At 32.8% G+C, this 24656-nt stretch overlaps 3 protein-coding genes and 1 long non-coding RNA gene across 6 annotated transcripts; 3 read left to right on the forward strand and 1 right to left on the reverse strand.

Moving 5' to 3' along the window:
- The first annotated feature begins 203 nt into the window (after window positions 1-203).
- LOC145161493 (uncharacterized) lies at window positions 204-3067 on the forward strand. Of its 2 annotated transcripts, none has more exons than XM_079081025.1 (8): window positions 204-736; window positions 1143-1290; window positions 1377-1527; window positions 1598-1723; window positions 1820-1900; window positions 2039-2231; window positions 2330-2600; window positions 2696-3067. In XM_079081025.1, exons 1-8 carry the CDS (start codon window positions 530-532, stop codon window positions 2959-2961), a joined length of 1443 nt encoding a protein of 480 aa, XP_078937151.1. In that variant the 5' UTR covers window positions 204-529; the 3' UTR covers window positions 2962-3067. The 2 variants fall into 2 exon arrangements, with proteins under 2 accessions (XP_078937151.1, XP_078937152.1); XM_079081026.1 differs by having other exon boundaries at window positions 2699-3067.
- A 3105-nt stretch (window positions 3068-6172) lies between these two features.
- LOC145161494 (uncharacterized) lies at window positions 6173-10033 on the forward strand. 2 transcript variants are annotated; one of them, XM_079081027.1, is made up of 7 exons: window positions 6173-6510; window positions 6813-6893; window positions 7163-7348; window positions 7444-7542; window positions 7622-7774; window positions 7863-9622; window positions 9705-10033. In XM_079081027.1, the coding sequence occupies exons 2-7, from the start codon at window positions 6823-6825 to the stop codon at window positions 9776-9778; spliced, it is 2343 nt and encodes a 780-aa protein (XP_078937153.1). In that variant the 5' UTR covers window positions 6173-6510; window positions 6813-6822; the 3' UTR covers window positions 9779-10033. The 2 variants fall into 2 exon arrangements, with proteins under 2 accessions (XP_078937153.1, XP_078937154.1); XM_079081028.1 differs by lacking the exon at window positions 6173-6510 and adding an exon at window positions 6520-6643.
- A 3217-nt stretch (window positions 10034-13250) lies between these two features.
- On the reverse strand, window positions 13251-15406 carry LOC145161495 (uncharacterized). The gene is made up of 2 exons (XR_013738512.1): window positions 14311-15406; window positions 13251-13594 (listed from the first exon to the last, which is right to left on the reverse strand). It is a non-coding gene; the product is annotated as an uncharacterized LOC145161495 (long non-coding RNA).
- Window positions 15407-19969: 4563 nt separating this feature from the next.
- LOC145157129 (cell division cycle 20.5, cofactor of APC complex-like) lies at window positions 19970-22796 on the forward strand. The gene is made up of 7 exons (XM_079076247.1): window positions 19970-20218; window positions 20310-20408; window positions 20647-20835; window positions 20910-21179; window positions 21769-21868; window positions 22051-22367; window positions 22493-22796. The coding sequence occupies exons 1-7, from the start codon at window positions 20039-20041 to the stop codon at window positions 22787-22789; spliced, it is 1452 nt and encodes a 483-aa protein (XP_078932373.1). The 5' UTR covers window positions 19970-20038; the 3' UTR covers window positions 22790-22796.
- The last annotated feature ends 1860 nt before the right edge of the window (window positions 22797-24656 follow it).

Raw genomic sequence — 24656 nt, forward strand, 5'->3', positions numbered from 1 at the left:
ACTTGTTATTTCAAATAAGTCCTCCCTAACACCCCCTTAATTGGAAATTAAGGCAAATTTGTATTTCTCTTTATTTTAATTTGTATTAACGTTTTTAAATGCAAGGGACTGAACTTAAAATTTATTAAACAACAGGGGTGTGGATGGCAATTACTCATTCAAAAAGCTCACGGTTAGATTAAAGTCGGACAAGCGAAACAAAATCGACATACATTCCACCATTTTCCCCTGTTTGAAAGTCTGAATTGAAAGAAATCAAAATATATGTAATTAAAGCAGAGAGTAAACGAATTGGCGTGAAAGAAATTTGAAATTTACTTTCCCATTTTGTTTTATTCAAGCATGTTAATTGCTCAGGATCTCGCGCAATACAAAACCCCTCCAATTTGTCTTGTGTCCTGAGATTTAGGGTTTTTACAAAAATCTTGAATCCTTTTTGCGCTTACTTATTGATTGGCAGTGGGCTACTGACACACACAAAGACAGATATTTAAGAGTTTGAGGGGTTTTTATCCGAGTGATTGTACGGATGACAGTGATGGATGGCAGGAGGATAACGGCGAATCCACGTCCGTCTAGTGGCCGGCGGGTGGTTGCGAGGAAGCGGCCGCGTGGAGGTGTTGATGGGTTTGTTAATAGCGTTAAGAAGCTTCAGAGGAGAGAGATATGTTCGAAAAGGGGACGTGCTTTTAGTATGTGTGATGCTCAGGAGAGGTTCAGAAATATTCGATTACAGGTTATTTCTAGGTTTATATATCATTTATGTCTTTATTAGTCGTTTTGTTTTAAGTTATGCTTTTTACGATTTGTTGCATCCCTATATCGATTATACTGCACAACGTTTCAGAGAGAATAGTTAATTCGAATTATAGAAGTGAAGCTTCCCACTCAACATAAGAATGAATTTAAGTTGGTTTAAAGGAATATCTAAAATTAGTGTTTTCATGTGTAGATTAGCTTGTTCGAACCCTACTTTTAATCTTGTATTAGCATTTCTTGTTGGTGTAAGCTACATGTATTGAATCCAAAATACTTTCTAACATTCCGATAAGCTCTATTATGTATTGATTATGGGCTTTGTACTTAAAGATAACAGCATATCAGTATCCACAATCTTTTTATCTGATTGATAATTGCTTCAGGAGGAGTATGACACCCATGATCCCAAGGGACACTGTCCTACAGTTTTGCCATTTCTTAAGAAGAGGTCAAAGATTATTGAGATTGTAGCTGCTCATGATATAGTATTTGCTCTTGCACAATCAGGAGTTTGTGCAGCATTCAACAGAGGTATAGTCAAGAAGATAATCAGATACAAATGAACTTCTTACATTAAAAAAAATATCTGAAAGACATGCTCTACTTATCTGATGCAGAAACTAACAAGAGAATATGCTTTCTGAATGTTACTCCTGATGAGGTTATAAGAAGCCTGTTCTACAATAAGAACAATGATTCACTCATTACAGTTTCAGTGTATGCTTCAGACAGCTTTAGTTCCTTGAAATGCAGAACGACAAGGATTGAGTATGTATCTATAATCTTTCCAAAATCTTCTTTACTGGAAGTTTACATATCATGCTTATAATGTTGTTAGATACATAAGGAGAGGTCAACCGGATGCTGGTTTTGCTCTTTTTGAATCAGAATCTTTGAAATGGCCTGGATTTGTAGAGTTTGATGATGTAAATGGGAAGGTACTCACGTTCTCAGCACAAGATAGGTAAAATCTTGTTTTTTTTTTTTTTTTTTTTTTAATATTCTTACTTGCATGTTATTGTGTCCGATGTTCATTCATTGTTTTGTAATTTTTTTTCAGCATTTACAAGGTGTTCGACCTAAAAAACTATATGATGTTGTATTCCATATCAGATAAAAATGTACAAGAGATCAAAATAAGGTAAAGATCCCCCCTTTTTCCCAAAAATATATATATATATATATATATATATATATATATATATATATATATATATATATATGAATGGTGAATGTCATCAGTTTTCTGACTTTTTAATTTTTAATTTTTTGGAAACAGCCCTGGAATCATGTTGTTGATATTTAACAAATCCAGTGGCCATGTCCCTTTAAAGATCCTCTCTATTGAAGATGGAACTGTTTTAAAATCTTTCAACCATCTTCTTCATCGACATAAGAAGGTGGATTTTATCGAACAGTTCAATGAAAAGCTTCTTGTAAAGCAAGAGAATGAGAATCTACAGATTCTTGATGTAAGTACTAGTCTCCTCATTTCCATTTAGGTGTTTATTAAATCTTCCATTTAGAACATTGAGATTCTAAACCTAATTATGTTTCAATGTGAAAATAGGTACGAACTTCTGAGCTAATAGAAGTTAGCAGGACAGAATTCATGACTCCATCAGCATTCATCTTTCTGTATGAGAATCAGTTATTCCTGACATTCAGAAACAGAACAGTTGCAGTCTGGAATTTCAGAGGGGAACTTGTGACTTCATTTGAAGATCATTTGTTATGGCATCCAGACTGCAACACCAACAACATTTACATCACAAGTGATCAGGATCTCATCATTTCATATTGCAAAGCCGATTCAGATGATCCATTAACTGAAGGAAATGGTAAATAATAATAACTTCTTGTTATTTGTTTTTTGTTATTTGTTATTCTACTTTCAGATCATTACTTATTATTTATGGCATTTTATGATGCACAGCAGGTTCCATAAATATCAGCAATATTCTGACTGGGAAATGTCTGGCTAAAGTGAAGGCATTGAATAATGTTGTGATGGATGAATGCAGTTGCAGTGATAGTGATAGTGATAGAAGAAGATGCAAGTGCAAATCAAGGAATAGAAGGATTGAAGCTTCAAGGACTACAGAAGCTCTGGAGGATATTACTGCTCTTTTCTATGATGAAGATCGTAGTGAGATATATACTGGGAATAGGCTTGGTTTGATACATGTGTGGTCTAATTGAAATTAAATCCTTTTTTTTTTCACTTGTAGTTAATGATATATTATATTATATAATATGTTGTGTGATATTGAAATGATTGGTAAAAAAACTGGATGTTTTTTGTTTACATGTGTTAGGTGGTGGGAGTTGATAATGGTTAAATTCTGTGTGCATCATTATGAGGTGGGGGCTTAGGTTTGGTTATTTGTATCATATAATGCTTTTAACGTCCAAGGTTTTGACCCACCTGACCCACCGGTGGTGGTGGTGGTGGTGGTGTTGGGTGGTGGTGGGGTTGTGAGTTCAATTTGGTAAAAACACAATAAAAGAGATAGAAAATGTGGAGGTGTCAGAGTTACAGCTAAGGAGCAACATGGGCTGTGGAAGTGTGTGGCCTGAGCTGATGCCTGGTGGGCCTTCACCTTGACCCTTGCCCAACTACCCATGTTCCCTCTTTGACACTTTCAATTTTTTTTTTTTTTAATAAATTTGTTGGTAATTATGTTATGGTATTAACATAAGCCTTTAAGTAGTTGCCCTAGCATTCACTTGTTAGAATCATGTTCCATGTGATAACAGTTGTATGTTTATTTACTCACTTTTCATTCTTGTAGTAACTTTTGTTATTTTTTTTGTTTTGTTTTAGGTTAAATTTGGTGCAAGTGCATCTCCAATTAAGTTTCATTTTAAGTGTAGAAAATCGGGTAAAACATCTCAAACCCCCCCTATTTTTACAACAAAAATAGTGTTATAGATGGTGTTACTGTATATCTGGAGTCTTTTCTTTTTATTTACATAAAATATTATATTGAACTTTTACTTGACATATTTGATATTTCAAGTTAAAGTTTATATATACTTAGTTTATTTAATTTGTTTTAGTTTTGAGTTAATTTAAGGAAAATATCTAGAAAAGGCCAATTGTTTTAGGAAAATTAACTATTAAGTCAAGAAGTATATATATATATATATATATATATATATATATATATATATATATATATATATATATATATATTACCTATTTATGTATTTTTTTACTTCAAGTTTCATTATAATCTAACTATTAGACTTTGTAAATGAAGAAAAAAAAATATCAGAGTACTTCAAAACAAACATTTTTTTTAAAGACAATCATAATCAACGCCATTTTTGCAGGTGAATTTTTCTTTTTTCTTGAATTCAGTTTGTAGATGAACAAAGTTTATGAATATTTTTGTCGTTAATAATTTATTATGAGAAAAGTATGAATGAATTATAGTCAATCATTTGTATTTTTCGGATTTAATCAAATAAATAAGAAAAACAATTAAGTAACCGTACAATTAATGAGGGAAAATATATTAATCATAATGTTAATCACAAATTATGGCCGTTTAATTTTGAAAATAATTTAATTATTCAGATTTGATTTCTTTTGTAAACAAATTTCAATATTTTTCAGCATTTGAATATATATATATATATATATATATATATATATATATATATATATATATATATATATATATATATATATATATATTACAAATACATACAAATCATTAACCATTCCAATTGAATTATGATGCATTCAAGTTTTTTCCTACCATTCTCAAAGTTAATTCTAAGGAAAACCTTTATGAAATGAATAAATCTTCACAACCACCAAAATTTATCATGATGAAATAAAATCTCTAACTAAATTTGCTTAAAAAGACAAAAACTACACATTCGAATCCAACTTTTGATAAAATTAAGTTTTAAAATGTGAGTTTTATTCTTTGTATGTAATCTTTCTAACTTTCTTAGCTATAGTGTTAAAATGTGAGTTTTAAATTTTTTTTGTATGATACACTTATAACATTCGGGACAACCTATGCAAAATAATTCTTTTTTATGATTATTAATTTAGAAAAAAAAAGAGAGGCCATAAATATGTTATATGAAGAAAACTAACCATTATGTAATGTTGATTTAAAAAAAAAATATTTTTTTAAATGACCAATTAGTCCCGAATGGAACATCTTAAAAACGGGCCAAACCCATTTATGTGGTTCGATCCTATATAAAAGGGACCAAAAACTCATACGGAAATATAATTCTAGAAAATCTAAAAAATATTAGATTCCAGACCTCTTGCACCATCTCCATCAAAGTATTACTTTGAAGAAAAGCATAAATCCTACAAACTAGGTAAAATTGACATGTTTATCTACTTAGCTTTTATGTTTATATGTGTAAAGTACAAGTATGAAATATGAAGAACATCTATGGAATTCGAAGAACAAGTCTGTATATTCTTAGTATGCCTAGATTTCATTTCCCATAATTTATTTGTTAGAGTAGTTAGTAGGCTTGTTGGTAACTTGTATGTTGCTCGGACAACCTTAGAATTACACCATGGAATACCAACAATTGTTTGAAATAACATGATTTGTTCCAGAATGCAAAGTAATATTGATAATGACAAATCCATATATTAATTATTCAATTAGAAAGGGGTAACATGACCATCATTTGGTTTAGTATTTCCCATTTAGGTGGACCAGATGGATGACACATCATTTCCGTGCGGTATGTAGCTCGATACATTACACATGTCAAATAAATATGAACCATATGGTAACGACCATACATGTTTAATGACCGTGTTGTTGTTATCACGTGACCACACGATATAAATTATACAAAATAGAACTGAAAACGGTCCTTAACACCTTTCTTAATGTTGGTGAAACTCGATGGATTTGTTCATTCGTAAACTCGATGGATTTGACAAAGCTTTCTTCTCATACACTTGATCTGATGAACTCTTTTTCAAATGTTGGCAAAAGCAATTTTGAATTCTTAGTTTGTAAGTGAAGCGAAAGGAAACAAAGGATATGTAGTGCAAAGATTCTGAAATATGTGTCCATAATATACAATTCATAATATACAAAATGTACATTACGATGTCAGTCTTAAATTCACAACATTGGTCCGAAATATATATGCTGTTAGATTCCAAAATACATTTACGTCAAATCTCACCCCCAAGCGTATACGTATACGGTATACCAACTCTAAGATGTACGTAATTACTCTGATATGTGGCTTTCTCTACAAAATGCTCATTTTAAAAAAACAAAAAAATATGCTATTTTTGTTATATTCATTGAAAGGAAGGTGATACCACGCGCCGTAGAGTCGTAGCCTCGTAGGATTTATAAATGCTTATTAATTTAATAGTATCACAATCATTCCACTACGTGTAAACCCAATGTGTGCCCACTGCTCTGTCTCTCTCTCGCAGCGTAAACCAAACTGGAAGGAAAAACCACAGTATCCAATTCAATTTCGCATTTATGATTTGAAAACAACTTCTTTGATCACTTTTGATCGTCTCCACTTCAACTCTTTATACATTATACACACTTGTATACCTTACTGTGTGTTTGAATAGTGCATTCACAGATTTGAAATAAACTGACGATTGATTTGGGGTTTTCCTGGGAATTGTGGTAAAATTTCCTTTTCAGTGTCGTTCTGAGCTGCGAATTTTGTTGCTGAAGTTTAGGGAATTTGTTTGGCTAGATCTTATCGTCAACGGTAGGTTGTATGTCTATTGCATTATCACTATGGAATTTTGTTAGCTCATAATTCCATCATTGAATTTTCAAAGATTGTGATGATTTTCACGATAAGGCTGATGATGCTTTGCCTGATTGTTTTATATAAGTCGGTGAGTTCTGTTACGGGTGACTTTAGAGTAAAATTGACTATTTGAAAGTTGAAAATGAAAAGGATGCTTATCTGTTTTTCTTTTTTGTACGACATGAGCATGTGCAGGGGTATTTAACAAACTGTAGGAGGAAATTGAGTTAACTTAGGGTTTTGCTACATTGTTTCAGGTTGGTAGAGATGGAGGGCGGAATAAATCTTGATGCAACACTTGATTATGTTGAATTTCACACATTTCCAAGCCAGAACAGGTTATTTCCCTTTGAATTTTCATTTACAGATAATTGTTTTTCACCTGTTTACCGATTACTTTTTTACTGTTTCCTCTTGAATGGGCTGATGCTAGCAGCTCTTGAATTGATCTTCCTTCTGGACTATAACTTAGAAACTGAAGTGAAATATCAACATTTTGAATTTCTCACATTTCTATGTTTCATATCAGCCATGTTAAAATTTAGTGTACTTCACTTTTTTACTAAAATGAAAGTCCATCCATCCCCCCCTTTTGCTCTTATGGTAGGTATGAGGTAAGTGTATGGAGCAGCAACAAAGAAGAGAATTTAGCATCTGGACCCTTGAAACAACTGTTGTTACATTCACCTGAAACAAGAAATTTGTCCTCCAAAGACTCCAACACAAAGTTCAAGATTTTACCACCTGACAACATAAATGATGCCAGCTGGTTTACAATAGCCACACTGACAAGGTCCATATTATTATATGTATCTCAATTCCAATTTCCAAAGTTCTGAAAAGCTATCATTCTCTTTCTTCTCACTTTAGTTCATTTTAATTTGTTAGATTTCTACAAATTATTGGTTTGTCAGACGTCCTTAGCATTGGAAAAGAAATCTCTCAACTAGAGGGGACCAGAAATTTTATAATCTCATCATCTGATAAGTATGGTTCTTTTTGGCGTCCTTTAATTCCTTATGTTATGCTTTTTCTTATCAACATATGTTGTGGTTTCTTTGGATAGGAGTGAAATTCTGGTAGCAGTTGATTTGAGATTGACAGCATTGAAAGAGGAACTAGCTGCTGTGTTAAACAAGGCTATTAGTTCAAAATACTCACTTAAAGACATTTCTGACTTGGGAAACTTTGCTCTTCATTTTGGAGCCAAGGCTCTAGGGTATCTTTCTTTTTCTTAGATTCACGTATTATGATAATTTGGGACTTGAAGATTACTATTTAGTATTTTCTGCATGTACATGTTTCAGGGACTCATTGCAGAAGTCTGTTGAATTGAGCTCAATAGAAGATGAGGATTCAAGTGAGGAGGATGAACTGAATACTGAAAGAAGTCGTGGTGTTACAAGATCTTCAATGCCTAAAAGATCAGCATCTCCAATGAGAAGAATCCAGATAGGGCGATCTGGTTCTCGAAGAACAGCTGCATTAAGTATCAAGAGTCTCAACTATTTTCCAGGTAGGGAAAAGTCAACAATGCCCCTAGGAGATGATGAAGAGGAAGAGGAAGAAGATTCACACAGACCTGTTAACAACAATGTATTGAGAATGAGTGTACAAGATAAAATCAGTCTGTTTGAAAGCAAACAAAGAGACCAAGGTGTAGTAAATGTTCAGAAGACAACAAAGAGTGCAAACAAAGCTGTACTTAGAAGATGGAGTTCAGGAATGGGTGAAAAAGGGACTACTTTAAGCAGCCCCAAAAATATAGATCCAGATGTCAAAACAGAGACTGATAATAATAATAATAATAATTCCAATACTGAAACTTGTCCTGAAAAGGGAACAACATATGAGGAGTTGGGTGTGGAAGCTGAGAAATTTGAACAAGCTGAAAGAGATGATGAATGGAGTCAAGAAAAGGGATTTAATGATCAAAATGTGACAAGTGATGATAGCAAAATAAAGATTTCAAAGGAGCAGAAAGGCGAAGTTTACGAGGATCATGATAATAAAAAAAGGGAAGAAAAGGTCCAAAAACAAGGTGCTAGAAAGAGAGTTGAGAAAAGCTCCAGTACCAATGTGAGTGGTGCTAAATCTAATGGAAGACATCAACAAAAAACTCAAAAGAACACAGCCCAATCCCAGTTGATAAATTCCAAAACCACCATGAAACCTTCTGCAATCAAGAAATCTACATTAAACTCATCTTCTTTGCCTACTACACGAAAGTCACCACAACCTGCAACTAATCGAAAACCTGAATCTCCTGCATCATCAAAAGTTGAAAATTTACAGCCACGGTTGAAGACTGTGAAGTCAACAAAACCAGATGGGAACACGAGAATTAGAGCTACGAATATTGAGAAGAAACATCCCACATCGACTGAAAACAAAAAGACAACAACAAGAAGAAGAACCAAAGTTGAGACCCCTAAAAAAAACAGTGTGGTTCCAGTAGTTGAAACAAAGCCACCTTTCCTTCGTAAGGGTTCTAGGGTCGGCCCTGTTGCTGGTGGTGTTATAAAGACACGAGGAGTTGTATCACTATCACAACAGCCTGTCGAAACTTCTAGAACCGAAGCCACAACTACAAGGAATGTTGATATAATGATTATAAATCATGATATGATGGAAAGTAGTGATCAAAGTGAAACTCCAAAAACTAATTTTGTGGAACCCGAGGTGGTTGAATGTGAGCAATCAGACAAGTTGTCATGTGATGGTGATTTAGGGGTAGAAATAGAAGAATTGTCTGGTGTGAATGTGACAGAAGAACCCAAAGTAGAAATTTACGCAGAGAATCGTGAAAATGAGATTGTTCCGTACAAGGAAAGCCTAGTGCTGCCACGTGTTCGCCATTCCTTATCTCAGATGATGCTTGAGGAAAGCAATGAATCCGAGTGGGGTAACGACTCCCACCCTCCCACCCTAGTCTACCAAAAGGACGCACCCAGAGGATTAAAGCGACTTTTGAAGTTTGCTAGAAAAACAACTAAACCTGATTCACAATCGCATTCAACTCATTGGTCAAGCCCAGAAGGAGAGGATGATACTGACGAATCTAAAGGTAAAATTAATAAAAGAGGCTACTTATTTTATTTTATTTTATTTTATAGATTCCAATATTGTGTCGTGATTTTGCTTTTCAGCAACAAGGTCATTCTTCTCTCTTTCAGCGTTCAGGGGGAACAAGATAAATGAGACCAAGATTCTTCATCGCTAAAACTTATCACAACAACTGTAAATCATACATTCGATCAGCCCCTTCCCCTTTACAGCTGAATTCAATTCAAGGGTTATAATCATATTATATTATCTTGTGGTTATTAAATCTATATTTCATTTTTGTGGTAATTGTGGGTGTTGTAGGGTACAATGTTGAATAAGTTAGGTTGTGCGTTTCAAGGGTTAATTATGTGGGATCTTGATACTATTAATTGTTATATTATAAATTTACAATTACATGCCCTTTTGTTGATTTGATGTCTCTTTTTGGTTGACCAAATGCAAAGGATGAAATCTTATCGGTCCCTGCAATAAAAGGACTTGATTTGCTTTTTAAATTTTAAGGGATGTTGTTACAACTTATTTAAATGGCTCAGTTGATATTGAGATTCATCAATTGGTACTCAGATTTATATGAACTCCCCCAAGGATTTAAACCACTCAAAGCAACTAGCAAGTTATTTGAGAACATGCTTAGATCAAATTGAAAGCATTCTTATATGGAAAGAATAACTTAAAAATATTGAGGCAATTTACATCCATATACTTAAACAAACCATCAAAATACCATACCATAAATGTATAAATATAGCCATAGTGAAATAAGTCTAACAATCACTCACATCTAGCAAACTAAATTAAACCGGGTTACTAATCGTGACTGACAAAATAACAAATATAAGATACAAAATTCTATGGCCTGATGTACACAACCTGATATCTGATAACCTTTTATAAAAGAAGACCCTCATTAAAACCTTAAACTGCATACGCCACAAACCACACAAGCATAAAGTTGAGAGTTCATGGTTTTATTACATTATTAAACATGGAATTGTCTTTGAGAAAAATGTTGCTCAATTTATATTTTTTACATCGAGGTGTAAGGTAAACATGTAATAAGTTGCGTCATTAACCTTTTCTCGATGACAAAACTAATTTTTTAAAGATCACATTCTAAAACTTGGGATCATAATACTAATACGCATAACCGGTTGGACTCCATTAAAGAGCTCCACACCATGTGACTCAAGGCAACCAAATGTATCAAACACGAATAATATATATATGTGTTGATTTTCCATATACGTTTTCTCATATTTTTCACTTTGCATGAAACAACTTTTATTACAGTCCGCCCCACAGTGAAATCTCATTCCTCAAGCCTACGAGAGAGCAAACTCTTATTAGATCTACACATGCGTGTTCCCTCCCTATCCATCCAAAAATCAAAACATCAATTGGTGTAAGTGTTGATATTAGCATGCCTAAATACATCAAAAAGAAAGTCCTTAACAATATTTTGTTAGTACTTGAATCCCGAGAGCACTCTAGAATGTATTGCATGTTCCCCAAAAAGTCCAAACATTTCGTGCAATAAACTTAACATATCTCATCAACCGGAAATAATTGAATCATGATGTCATACTTAAGGATAACATGATACTCCACTGGTGACATATGTTGTCAGTGCCGAGATTAATATATGCTAAGGTGGGGCACTTGACCCACCTAAATTTAAAATTTTTACAAGTTATATATAAAAATATTTAGGACATATCTTAAATATTTTAAGGGACCTACCTTAATGTATTTGTTTGGATGAAAAAAGTATAAACTAAAAATAATAAAAATCATATGATATTTTGTGGCATGAAAGAGTCACATATCGACTCAAAAAAAATGGTGATGTGTTTTTATTATAAATAACTATTTCTCATTTCATGCTTCCACACCATAAGCTTGGCAATGCATGGTTTAAATCGCCATACTCCAAGTATAAATTGATTTTAGTAAAAAGAAAAAAAAAATTAAGGAATGACTGACTTAGGTTCGGTCCTTTCACCATCAATTTTATACATACCGAATTGGTTGTTTTTTCGGTTGACCTGATTTTTCTCTTGAACCGGCCCGCTTGAACTCAGTCAGGGAACCACGTGATTTTCAGCTCTAGACTCGCTACTGTATGTTGTCCAAGACCATCTATAAGGAAATCCATATAAAATGTAGAGCAATGCTCATAAACACTAAAATACTGCTTTCTATATACTTCATATCTTAGATAATTTTATTAAAAAATACATTCATCAATAAAAACATGGAAACATATATTCTCTTGTCAATAAACATTTTCTCAAACCTAATAAGAATTAAACCCTCACCCGATCCATCACATGACATCATCAACATGTGGGGGTTTTTAATGGCATCAATGGTGGAATACACAAACTAAGATCGCCCACGGTAGTGTAATGCCGTTTATCTTTCAGACGTGCCAGGTGAAATTTTGTAATAATCTCTACAAATTAAAAAAAAGTTCCATTTTTGACTCTATTGTTCTATATTCTTTTTCTTGGCTTAAATGTAAAGCTTCCAAATCCGATGTATCTTGGAATGCTTGACTTTTAAAACCGTTGTAATTGATGGATTTTTCTTATTCTACCGTTTTGCTAGAATATGCCTAATATATGACTTTGTATTTGTTACAAAAAAACGCTAATATCTAACCTTTTATAAAATTGGTCTCACTGCAACTCAACAACTTTATATTTTGTAACAAATATCTTAATAATTCATAATCAATAGTTATTTAATAATAAATTAACATCAATATATTATTTATAATTAAATTGAAAAATATAAATTTAAATACAAACAAAACATTACATAATTATCCTTTGACAAACATTTAATTGAGAGGGTTTAACGATAATCGGTAAAGGACACACCATGATGGATTTTTTGCAACAATAACCATGAGAACGAATCGTATAAATTTTGAAAATTTATTAGTGCCAACGATAGGAGACCAAAACTATAATTTACTCTTAAATGATATATCTTCCATCATGTCCTCAATCAAGACGACAATTTTCGTGGAATAGCCTTTTAGTACGTTTAATAGACATCAAGCCCAAAGCGTTTCTTTATCTTTCCCTTTCTTTGTATTAATTGTATTCATAGTATTGCAACTTTATAAATAGGAAGGATGTACTTTGATCAACACACGTCATTAATAAATCTCTCTCTCTCTATATATATATATATATATATATATATATATATATATATATATGGGAGAGCTAATGTGAAAATATAAAAATTTTGCGAAAATGCGAAAATGAAGAGAACCTATTAAATTGTGCCACATTGGTCTTGTATTTTGATTAAATTTCTAATTTTAAAGTTAGGTTTGAAGGACATAAATGTAATTTAATAAACTGACTGCATTTAACTTCTAAAGTCAGTTTTCTTCTTTGTTTAACCGGCATGTGTGAAACACATTTTTATATCAAGAATTTAACCCTTTTTTTTCGAACTTTGGATTAAGCTTGTGTGTTTAAATACCACTCACACAAACTTTATCTTCTCAAATTTGTAAAGTCTTCATACTTTGATAAAGATATCACTAACCTGAGAGTTCTTGCAAAAATGCTAATATAATACAAAATAAATAGAAACAATTACAATTTAACACATCATTCTTATGTTTATTAACTAATATAAAACTTTATATAATCATAAAGGATATGTACATAATTTTCAATAGTAACTATATCCACACTTTCACAATTTTTTACTTTTATAAACCGACTACATACATAACTTCCACAAATTCCTCTATAATTTCATCTTCATCTTCATCTTCTTATTCTTCTTGCTCCATAATAACTAATTGATCATTTAATAAAAACACAACTAAAAAGGAGTTTAATTACTTCAGAAGGATTTTCATATTCAATGTCTTCTTTTACTTCAGATTCACCTTAAGTTCCCAACACCTTTTTTCCATTTCTTCTATTTTCTTCCGTCTCTGTTCAAAGAAAGATTACTCTTTTATATAAGAATTATCTGGAGATAACCTGAAGGTAATAATGAAGAAGAGGTTTTTGATCAAGAAGTTATTGAATACACTCAATTGAACGAATTCCAGCAAGGAAAGAAACCACCTAATCTTGACATTCAAAGAGGAAATATCTAAAATAAATTTCATGTCGGATACCTAAGTGACTGTAGCAGTGTTGTACAAATCAAGTAAACTAAAGCAAACAAAAGAAATCAGTAAAAGTTTAAGATGGAAGCCATTAAATATTACTCTCTATAGCTAGAGAATCCATCTATCCAGTTAAATTTTCGATGATCCAAATTCCAAAACCACAAACTATATAGAAAATTGGCATGGAAAAAAATACACTTGAATTTAGAAAAATGTAGTAATTGATTGAATAAATAAGTGCATATACAACAGATCTCAAGAAATGCAACATTCGATTGAGCGATATTGGACAAAAAACAGTAGAAATCAAAAAATGCAGCATTTGATTGAGTGAAGTAAGGCAAAGAAACAACATAATCTATTAAAAAAAAAACACCAATCAATTTGAGAGAATTAGGGAAAAACTAGAAGGGAAAAAAACAAGAATCAACTAAATCCAAAAATGCAGCGACTGATTGCGCATATTAAAGGATAAAAACAAACGTATGGTGTAATTAAAATAGAAAGAAAAAAAAAAAACGTTAGAAGCTTACCAGTCGATGATTGCATCATTGCATCTAGTTGTTTCCTTTTCCATGATGAGCACCAAATTGAACTTAAATTAACACTTGATCAAAATAAAACTTTTCAAGAACGTGAACGATCAAACCAAATTTTTTTTTGGAGCAGGAACTTTAATAAAAGAAACTAACACAGGGTGAGCAAGAACCTGAGAAATTACATAGACAAATTATATTTCACAGTTAAATTAACGAACTAAAAACCTATATATGTGCATCATAATTTCATCTCCTATCTCCTTCTCTCTTATATAACACAACACAGAAATCAAGTGAAAATCCACAAAGAAAGAAGAATCGGTTATTAATAAGGAAAAGAACAAAATCAGAATCAGGTATTAATAAGGAAAGACCGAAATCATGTATGAAAAAGGTGAAGGAATAAGAGAGATATGTGAGGGGATGATGTGATCGCAGCTAGCAAAGCTTTGATTCCTATTGATATTGGCCACCGTCACTCAAAAGTGCCTCAATTTCACTTTGTTTCGTGTGGGAGCCTTTTGCGTTTTTTAATCAGGCATGCAAAGTTATAGACTAGGGTTTTGTTAGAGAGGAGAAAGGCGGAGGTTTGTAGTGGTGCGTTATTAGTGGAGGTGGTGACTGAGAGAGAAGATGAACAGTGGTGGGTGGTTGTTGGGCGCTAGGGTTAGAGAGAAGGGAGCAGGTACCGTGTCTCTTGAATTTGTCGAGATAAAAAAGTTTATGCCCAAAGTGCTCGGATGTGTCTATGGTGGTTTGACGACGTGGAAAAAGTGGATCAGACCCCGACTTTGGGTGATATGTTGAAATGGTGGCTCGCAGTAAAAAGGATGGAGAACACCCCGACTTTGATGGTCTTAGGTCGGAGGAGGAATAGCATCGTTTATGGGGTCGTGATGGCGGTGGTGCGTGGTATTGATGGTGGCGACAACATATGATTGTCATCGATCTCGTTGGTGGTGTTAGGAGTGGCGGAGGCGGTGATTAGGTTTGGTGGTAATGGAGAGTATCAGCGTTGATTATTATAATCGAAAGTTGGACTGGGGGAAGAGGAATAAAGGATGAAGAGAGAGAATGCAGAGAATATGAAATCGTGTGCAAACCGAAAAAATGTAAATTTACTAATTAGTATATAATCACGTAATTACAATTAATAATTAATTTATAAATTATTTCTAAAAATACTTATAGGTGGCAAATTCTGATTGATTCTTTTTATTTTCACAACATATTTATATTTTCACGTGAACCTACTTTTATATATATATATATATATATATATATATATATATATGGCGAGATCGGGTGAGAACTTATAGTTTCCCGAGAACCCGAGAACTAAAAGTGGAGCGTTAGATCAAAACTAATTCATTAAGGGCATGATCGTAATCTTATCAATCTCATTTAATGTTTAATTTTTTGTGTTATTGTAAATATTAATATAAATGTCTAAAAAATACATAATAAATCAAATTTTCAGATTTTTTTAAAAATAGTATTTTTTTAGTTTTTTTTTTAAGTGTAGATTTTTTAATTTTTTTATGGAAAACATGAATTTTTGAAAAAAATATTGAAAAAAATATTTAAAAAAAAACTGCAATTTTTTTTAAAAGCATTTAAAAATCAATAAAATAAAAAAAAATAAAATGGAAAATTTAAAAAATACTATAATTTTTTAACCAAAAAAATCAACATTTTTGGTACATTTATGCATATTTTTACAAGTGCATATATGCATATTTCATATATTATAATATTTCTAAAGAATTAATAAGAAAACTCATTTTATTTACTAATCTATAAACACAATACAATAAATATTTTATTCGATACAATATAAAATATTAAAAACAAAAAAATGCTACAGAATTTCAAAGCGTTTTCATGTCTCCGTGTCAATATTTCCATATTTTCTTCAATTTATCATTTTTCACATCTTCAATATTCACCACTATTTCTTCCAAATCAACAAGAAAAATAAAAAGAAATCGGTTGATGCACATACACTCACAAAAATACATATATGATTTAAATGTGAATCACATGTAATTCATATGTGATTTACATGTGAATCACATGTAATTAATATGTTAATTACATGTGAATCACATCTAATTCAGATATGAATTACATGTGATTCATATGTGAATAACATTTGATTTACATGTGAATAACATGTGATTTACATGTGAATAACATGTGATTTATATGTGATTTACATGTGAATCACATGTAATTCATATGTGAATTACAGGTGAATCACATCTAATTCATATATGAATTACATGTGATTCATATGTGAATAATATGTGATTTACATGTGAATCACATGTGATTCATATGTGAATAACATGTGATTTACATGTTAATCATATGTAATTCATATGTGAATTACATGTGTATGACATTGGATTTATATGTGATTTACATGTGAATCACATGTAATTTACTTAATAAGGTTCGAAAAAAAATCAAGAAGAGAAGAAAAAAAGTTACACAAGGGATTTTGTAGAAGGTTCTCATTGTTGGTTCCAACATCAATCATGATAGGAAGAACCTGTTACAATAAAAAAAGGAAAAAGATATATGTTTGCATGTGAGAAATTTTAGAAATATGTATATATTGAGATGGATAATGTGCAAACATTACTCTCTGATGATTTATTCCAGCTGCAGCAACATATAAATCCAACTTCCCAATTGCAATTCCAATACCCTGAACTCCTAGATCACCAAGACCCATTATTCTGCTTCCATCAGTAACAACAATCATATCAACCTACAAAATTTGCAAAAAGGTTTTGAAATTTGAACACAAACACCAATGTATGTATATCTAATAATTAAAAAAAATGATATCATTTATTTAAAAGTAGAGTACCTGTTCAGCAGGCCAATCATAAACCATTGACATCATTTCTCCACGATCAAGAGCACTGAAATATATCCCTCTTGGTCTTCTAAACAATCCACTGTATTTCTGTCCAACAAGTCCTACTGTTGGAGTGTATACTATTGGGGCATACTCCTTGATATTCGCCATTAAAAGTTGTTATAACATTAGATACATTGTTATTGGTTAACACCAAATGTGTTAACACCACTGTATTTCTGACAACAATCAAAACTCTTAAGCCTGTAAAGTGACAACTGATAGAAGATTAACTATATAAAAGTATTCAAATAAACTAAATGACAAGATATGCAATTTCACAGACAATAAAGCTCTTATTAGAGACCAGTTATAGGAAAAAAATGAAAATCAAAGCCTGTAAAAATATTAGTAATATGTTTTCCAGAAGAAGGTAATACCAGATCAAAAAATTGAAAGCCACTGCCATTATCAACAATCATATTTGGACCGCTATTCCCTGAAATCTAGATCGATGTGTAAGAGAGTGATGAAGGTACGATGATAGGAGGAAGAAGAGACAGATTCATAAGAGGAACCTAGAGTGATCAATATCAAAAAAGTGTTGTAAACTAAAACATAATTCCAAATCTGAAAGATATACAAAAAATGAATAAGAGATGAGGTGTAGTACCAAATCGGTCACCGGAGATGAGACAGAGATGTAATTCGATTGCAGAAGATGAGGCGGAGATGAGACTCGATCGTGACATGGCATTTAAATGAGTGAAGACATTTGGCACCTCACTTTAGTTCATAAAGTCAATCAATATGCAAAGACAAGGTCAAGACCACAATAATATTAATTCATCAATAAAAAGTAACACAAAATTCATCTAATTCAAATCAAATTCTTGAATCAAAGGGTGATGATGTCTATTTGAACATCCTACGACTTTGCACAAAATGAAGCATACAACCAGGATCAATCTGTAAGCCTAAAGTACAACTTGTGAAAGATTGAAGGAAGGAAGAATGACCAACCTGATTAGCTAGAGAGACATAATCAAACTTCATAAATCATATTTGAATTCAAAAGGATGAAGTGAAAGGTGGAGGTGCAGGTCGTCAAACGACGGTGTGGTGATTTAGACTTCGATGTTGTTTCATGTTGTGGTGTGCGAAAGGTACAGGACAGAGATGGAAACAAGAAAATCAAAGAGAGGCGTGGAAGTTGGAGCTGTATGGTGTTAGAGAGATTTATGCTTAACGTGTCTTTACAGAGCAAGCTAAAGAGCCTGCAACAACCAAAAGTGCCAAAAACTGGAAGTCAAATATCACCTACCAAATGAACAAACTTGAATTACAACATTGAAGGATCAGATGAATTTCTAGAAAAACAAATCAAATTGAATCAGGTGTAATTATCCATTAACAATCTCGTAAGAACACAAAAACCATATGAAATTCTAGAAAAAACAGCAACAACCTTCGCAGAAGGATATCAGAAAATCATGTGATATCAGAAATCAAAAATCGAAAACGAGTTACCGGTTCATAATTGTTATTAGTTTAATAAAATGAAAAATGAAAGTAAATCTGACATTCTTCCTGAAATTAAACAACAACATAGGAAAATCCGACAAAAAACTCTCAACTTCTAGAGCTTGATTTTGCAATTGCTAACATCTAGATCTTGAATTTCATCATTGAAAGATCATAATCGAGATTAATCTAGACATCTCCTTCTCCATCTTCATTGATGATCGAAAAACAATCCGTTCAAGGAGTGATTATTAATTACAGATCTTGAAGGCGTTTGTGGTATACGTTCTAGGAAAGGTGGCGGTGATGTAGGTTTTGGAGGAGACGGTGATGATGATGTCGTTTTTAGGGAGATTGGCGGATTCAATGGTCGTCGTGAAGGGTCTGGAGAGAAATCTTCCACCAGAAGCTATCATGGTGGAACGAGGTACTAGTTTGACGAGAAAGAGAGATAAGATCAGTTAATTGGGGGTAAATTTTTATATCCCTAAAATACCCCTAATGTCATTTTGTTAAGGTACCCCCGTGTCTTTACTTTTCAATTTATTTACAAAAATACCATAAAGCATATTGACCATCCTTTTTTTTTTATCCAATGCTTCACGTTTAGTTCTCGAGTTCTCGGGAAACTATAAGTTCTCAAATGATCATTCTTCTCTCTCTCTCTCTCTCTATATATATATATATATATATATATATATATATATATATATATTATTCATACCCTATCTTATTTGATCCTTGTTCTCTTTGTAAATTATTTATACAATTTCTTATTTGATCGATGTTTCATAATAGAAAGCTACAAAATAAACGTAGCGGTTTTGAAAAACTTATAGAGTTGAAGTTCTTTTGTAAGGATTTGGCAATTTTACATGCGTCAAAATGGATAAGTGTCTATTTGTCTATGAAAAATTAAATATCTTCCTACTATTTGTATCTATTTATATTCCTACTCATATCAAATATTGGCATGTGTAATCCACTAATTCTTTCTCTTAATCTCCTCCTTTGATTTTGACACTTGCATTGATCTAATGAGTAGGAAGATAAGTAGAAAGAAAATATAGAAGAATATTTGATTTCTCTTTGTTTATTTTCATAAATAAATTAATTTATAAAGTTTTATTACAAATACGTATTTTGCCCAAAAAAAAAATCTATAATAGTTATTTTGGAGATATACATACATACACAATTATGGCTGTAAGAAATAATTTTACCCCGATTTAAGTAAATAGAGGTTACCAGGAGATTTCCCACGAGGAGTAACTTCTTTTTCCGGTGAAACACTCTGTTTTACAAACCAGTTTTGGCGCCAATTTCATGAGCAACCAACAAGATCTTTCTTCCTACTCTCATGTTCTTCCGATCCCAAATTCCATCCATCATACGGAAATGATGGAATTGGAATTGAATTCAGACCCTTTAAGGGATTGGAAATTACAATCGGATTGGTACTCTCCAACTCGCCTCCATAACAGCCCCGTCGAATATGATTTTCCGGTGAACCACCTGCCCTCATTCTTTCTCAATTACTTCGAACACTTCTTGATAAGCTAATTGGGGTTTTTATTTCTGGGTGTTGTTAATTTAGGGCGATCGGTTCATACCCAACAGGAGTTTGATGGATCTTGATCAAGCCTACGCCCTGTTGACCAACAGAACCAATTTTTCTACCAGATGCAATTTTAGTGTTGGTCTTTTTTCCGTTCCAGTTTTTTGTTCTGAATTTTCTTCAAAATATTTCATGTTTGTGTCTTCCTTATTGGTTTTTGCTTCAAATTTATGCTATTTTAAATTGGAATTCGTCAACGGGTAATCTGGATTTTGAGGGTTCTTGGTATTGATTCGAAATTTGAACACGGGCATTCCAGATTTTTAGTGTGCTTGAAAGGGTTTTTCATGTTTTTGATTAATTTTCTGTGGAACAGGCGGAATACCGAAGAATAATGGAGGGGAATCTGACGTTGGATAGCGAAGGAAGACCCTTCAGAATGCTTGTTTTCAGAGGAAGCCCGAAATCAAGTAGAAAATCAATCCGATACATTGATGAAATCCGTCGTAGTGATGAAGAAAATTTCAACAATAACACCTCAAACCAACAAAGAAAACTTCCCAAGGTGATCAATCTCTGTTTATAGCTTACGAAATTTCCTTTCAAGATCATCATCAGCTGTGTTGTTTTTATGTTCAGAAAGAATCAAGAATACTGGATGCACCAGATCTAAGGGATGATTTCTACATGAACATAATGGATTGGGGGAAGAACAACATTCTTGCGATTGCATTGGGTCGAAGATTGTACCTCTGGAACGCTGCGAATGAAGGGCTTCATCATATATTTAAACCTAACGCCTTGAATGATCATCCGTCTAGCGTTTCATGGTCTCATGACGGCAAAACACTCGCCGTTGGTCATTCAAGCTCCAAGATTCAGCTCTGGGACGCCGAAACTTGCAAACTCGTACGATTCTCTTTTTTTTTTCCTCTTTTACTTACAAGTTACAATTACTCTAGTGATTCTCTAGGTTTGTGAATCAAGGGCCCATAAACAAATTGGGCTTAATATAATATATAGAAAGGTGAATCCTTTATAAATAAATTATAACATTGTAGCCAAGTATTTGTTGCACTTATTTTATACATTGAAAATAGGGCTAAATATAAAAGATAGCAACATATTTTCAATTATTTGTTTATAAAAACATTTTATTTTCAATTTTTCTTATTACACCGTTACTTTTTGAAAAGGCTACCAATTATTGCAAAATATCATTAACATACAAAACAATTTTCATTGTTAGATTCTCAAAAAACAAATAAAAGTACAAAGCTATCATTTGGTTGATTACTCAAAAAATAAAAATACAATGCCTTAACATGACAAGAATTGAAAGTACATTGCTATAATAAAAAGAAATGAAAGTATGGTGATATAATACACAAATAAATGAAAGTATGTTAGCTATTTCTCAATGATATATACGAGATGTTTATTTGTTTTGACTTTTGAGTTGGTAGTGTGTTTAGAATCTTACATTTATATTACACAGATCAGAAGACTAGAAGGTCACCATGCGATGGTCAGAGCAACTTCATGGAATGGCCACATTTTAACATCAGGCGGCAACAAAGCTATCTTGAACCATGATGGTATTTGTCGATTTTTATATATATATATATATATATATATATATATATATATATATATATATATATATATCAATTCCTCGATTTCCAATAAAAAAAATACACTCTTAATTGATTTTATAGCAAATACCGGATTAAATTATATGATTGAAAATAAAATAAAAATATTGCATTTTGGTTGGCAGCGAGGGTGAGAAACAGTTTAGTATCAGAAGTAAAGGCGCATAGGAGTCGAGTGTGTGGGTTGAAATGGTCAATGACTGGGAACTTACTGGCTAGTGGTGGTGATGATAACGTGGTGTACATCTGGGAAGCATCACGGATGAACTCAGCCCGGTTTGTCCACCGCTTCACTAACCATGTGGCTGCAGTCAAGGCTCTTGCTTGGTGCCCTTATAACTTTCAAGTCTTAGCCTCCGGTGGTGGCACAGATGATGGCTGCATTAAGTTATGGAACACTCAACAAGGGACTTGTATCACTAGCGTCAACACAGAAGCACAGGTATGCATTACTCTTTCTTCATTTCACTTTCCATTAATTCTTCGTATGTATAGTTCTACATTGTGCATGAATGGAAGGTACGTTGTTCTTTGTATCTTATGCATGGAAAGTAATTAATTGTGCAGATTTGTGGGCTGGAATGGAACAGACATTATAAGGAGATAGTAAGTGGGCATGGGTTCAGCACAAATGATGAACGTAAGAACACGCTGTCACTATGGAGGTACCCTTCAATGGTTAAAGCAGGGGAGTTATCAAGTCACTCATCGCGAGTCTTGCAGCTGGCTCAGAACCCGGATGGACTCACATTGGTGTCGGCTGGTGGGGATGAGACACTGCGGTTTTGGGAGATTTTTGGGCCTCCTCCACCGGTTAAAGGACCATACAGTGTCTTGTCGTCCAAGGCCTTTCCTATAAGATGATCAAAGATCTATGAATGAATGTAATGTGCTTATTAACAAATTAATAACTTGAAAATTGACATCACATGTAATTCTTAAAGAGTATTATTGTTCACATTAATTTGTTCACATTATAGCTACACTTATATTTTATGAAACCTATATAGTATTTAATATTCAAGAAAAACAGTTTATAATAAATGATACTAAGTGTATGTGAAAACAAAATATTTAATAAAACAACGAAAAATAAATCCTAGCCTAGCTAATTGTTTAGAATTTAATATTATGAATTTTTGGAAACAATATTTAAAATCAAGAATATCAACTTGGCACAAATAGTTTATCTTTTATTAAACAACTCTTAATTAACATAATCATAAACTACAAAATGTATCAAACCGGATTTGAACCCCCAACCCCCATTGGAGAGGGGCATATTTTCCAACTGCTAAACTACCACTACAAGAATTTAACCCTATGACGACGACACATTTTGACCATGTCCTGATGACAAGTCGTAGGCATAACCTACACCGACGACATGTCGTTGGCTCAATGTCGTCGGCATAGCCTTGTCGCAATAGGTGAAAATTGTTGTCGGGATAGGTGTCGTCCGGATAGGTACCCCCTATGCCGACGACAAGTCGTCGGCACATGTATCGTCGGAAATTATTTTCGAAAAAAAAGTTTTATTAATTGCTTTTACCGACGACTTGTCGTCGGGATAGGCCAAATGTATACCGAAGACTTGTCGTTGTGATACATTGGATCTGTAGCGATCATATGTCGTCGCCAAAAGGTTCACAACCGTTTTTATACAAAAGGTTATACCGACGACGTCAATATAGATTTCACAAAAACTACCATGTTTTAATTTTTCTACTACGTGAATTATAAATAAATAGAAATTGTAATATCAGAACCTATACCGACGAAATGTCGTCGGTATAGGTTTTCAGAAAACCGCGAACCATATTTTCATTCCCGTCGAAGCCATGACGACAACATGATGTTGGCATAGATTTTCCGGTCAAACAAATTTGGTCAAAGTTGGCAACATCTATGGTGACAACTTGTCGTCACACAGGGGTACTTGTAGCGACGACTTCAGTCGTCGCCATATGATTAAATTCTTGTAGTGTATAAATAGTTTTACTTCTCCATGTACTTTTAGGGTTTATGTCAAAAATTAATACTCCAACAATTCGATGTGTTCAATTTTAGTTATTTCGGATTTTCTTTTTGTATATTAAACATACTTAGACTTTTTATTGGGATAATCACAATGATTACATGATTATGATTTTTGAGAATATAGCTAATTGACCCAACATTCGAGTATTTGCCAATTTTACCACTATTCTGAAACATTATTGTTGTGATATGGGTACGAGCTTGTTAGGCGTGTCAAACCCAACAAATAATAGGGGTACAACAGACTCCAAATACACTGCTTTAATGCACTAAAGAGTAGTACAAAGTAAGCAGGGTCGAACCACAGAGACACGAGATAAAAGTCTATACCTATTTGCGCAAGGTACTTTGGTCACAAAAGGGGGGTTTGTTTGCAAAAGTCAAATAATGAAAATAACAATCAACTTTGAAACATACAGAAAATGAAATAGATTTGTAAACAAGTTGTAAAAGTGCTTCCAGTTCTAGTTCTCAATGTTGTTGTTCAACTTGATTATGACTTGATGTAATTCAAGATTGCTATTCTAAGTTGGCACTGAAAGATATTAACACGCTCTAACACCTCTCGCTTGCCAAATTATCTAACCAAAACACACTCTTTGACTAAACCTAGCTTTACTAATTCAACCTAAATACGCTCTTAGATTGTATTGAAAAACTGCATTAAGTTTTGTACAAGCTTCCCAACAAT

The sequence above is a fragment of the Lactuca virosa genome, chromosome 2 (assembly GCF_052849685.1).
Source record: "Lactuca virosa cultivar CGN04683 chromosome 2, Lactuca_virosa_CGN04683_v6, whole genome shotgun sequence".
Lineage (NCBI taxonomy): Eukaryota > Viridiplantae > Streptophyta > Magnoliopsida > Asterales > Asteraceae > Lactuca > Lactuca virosa.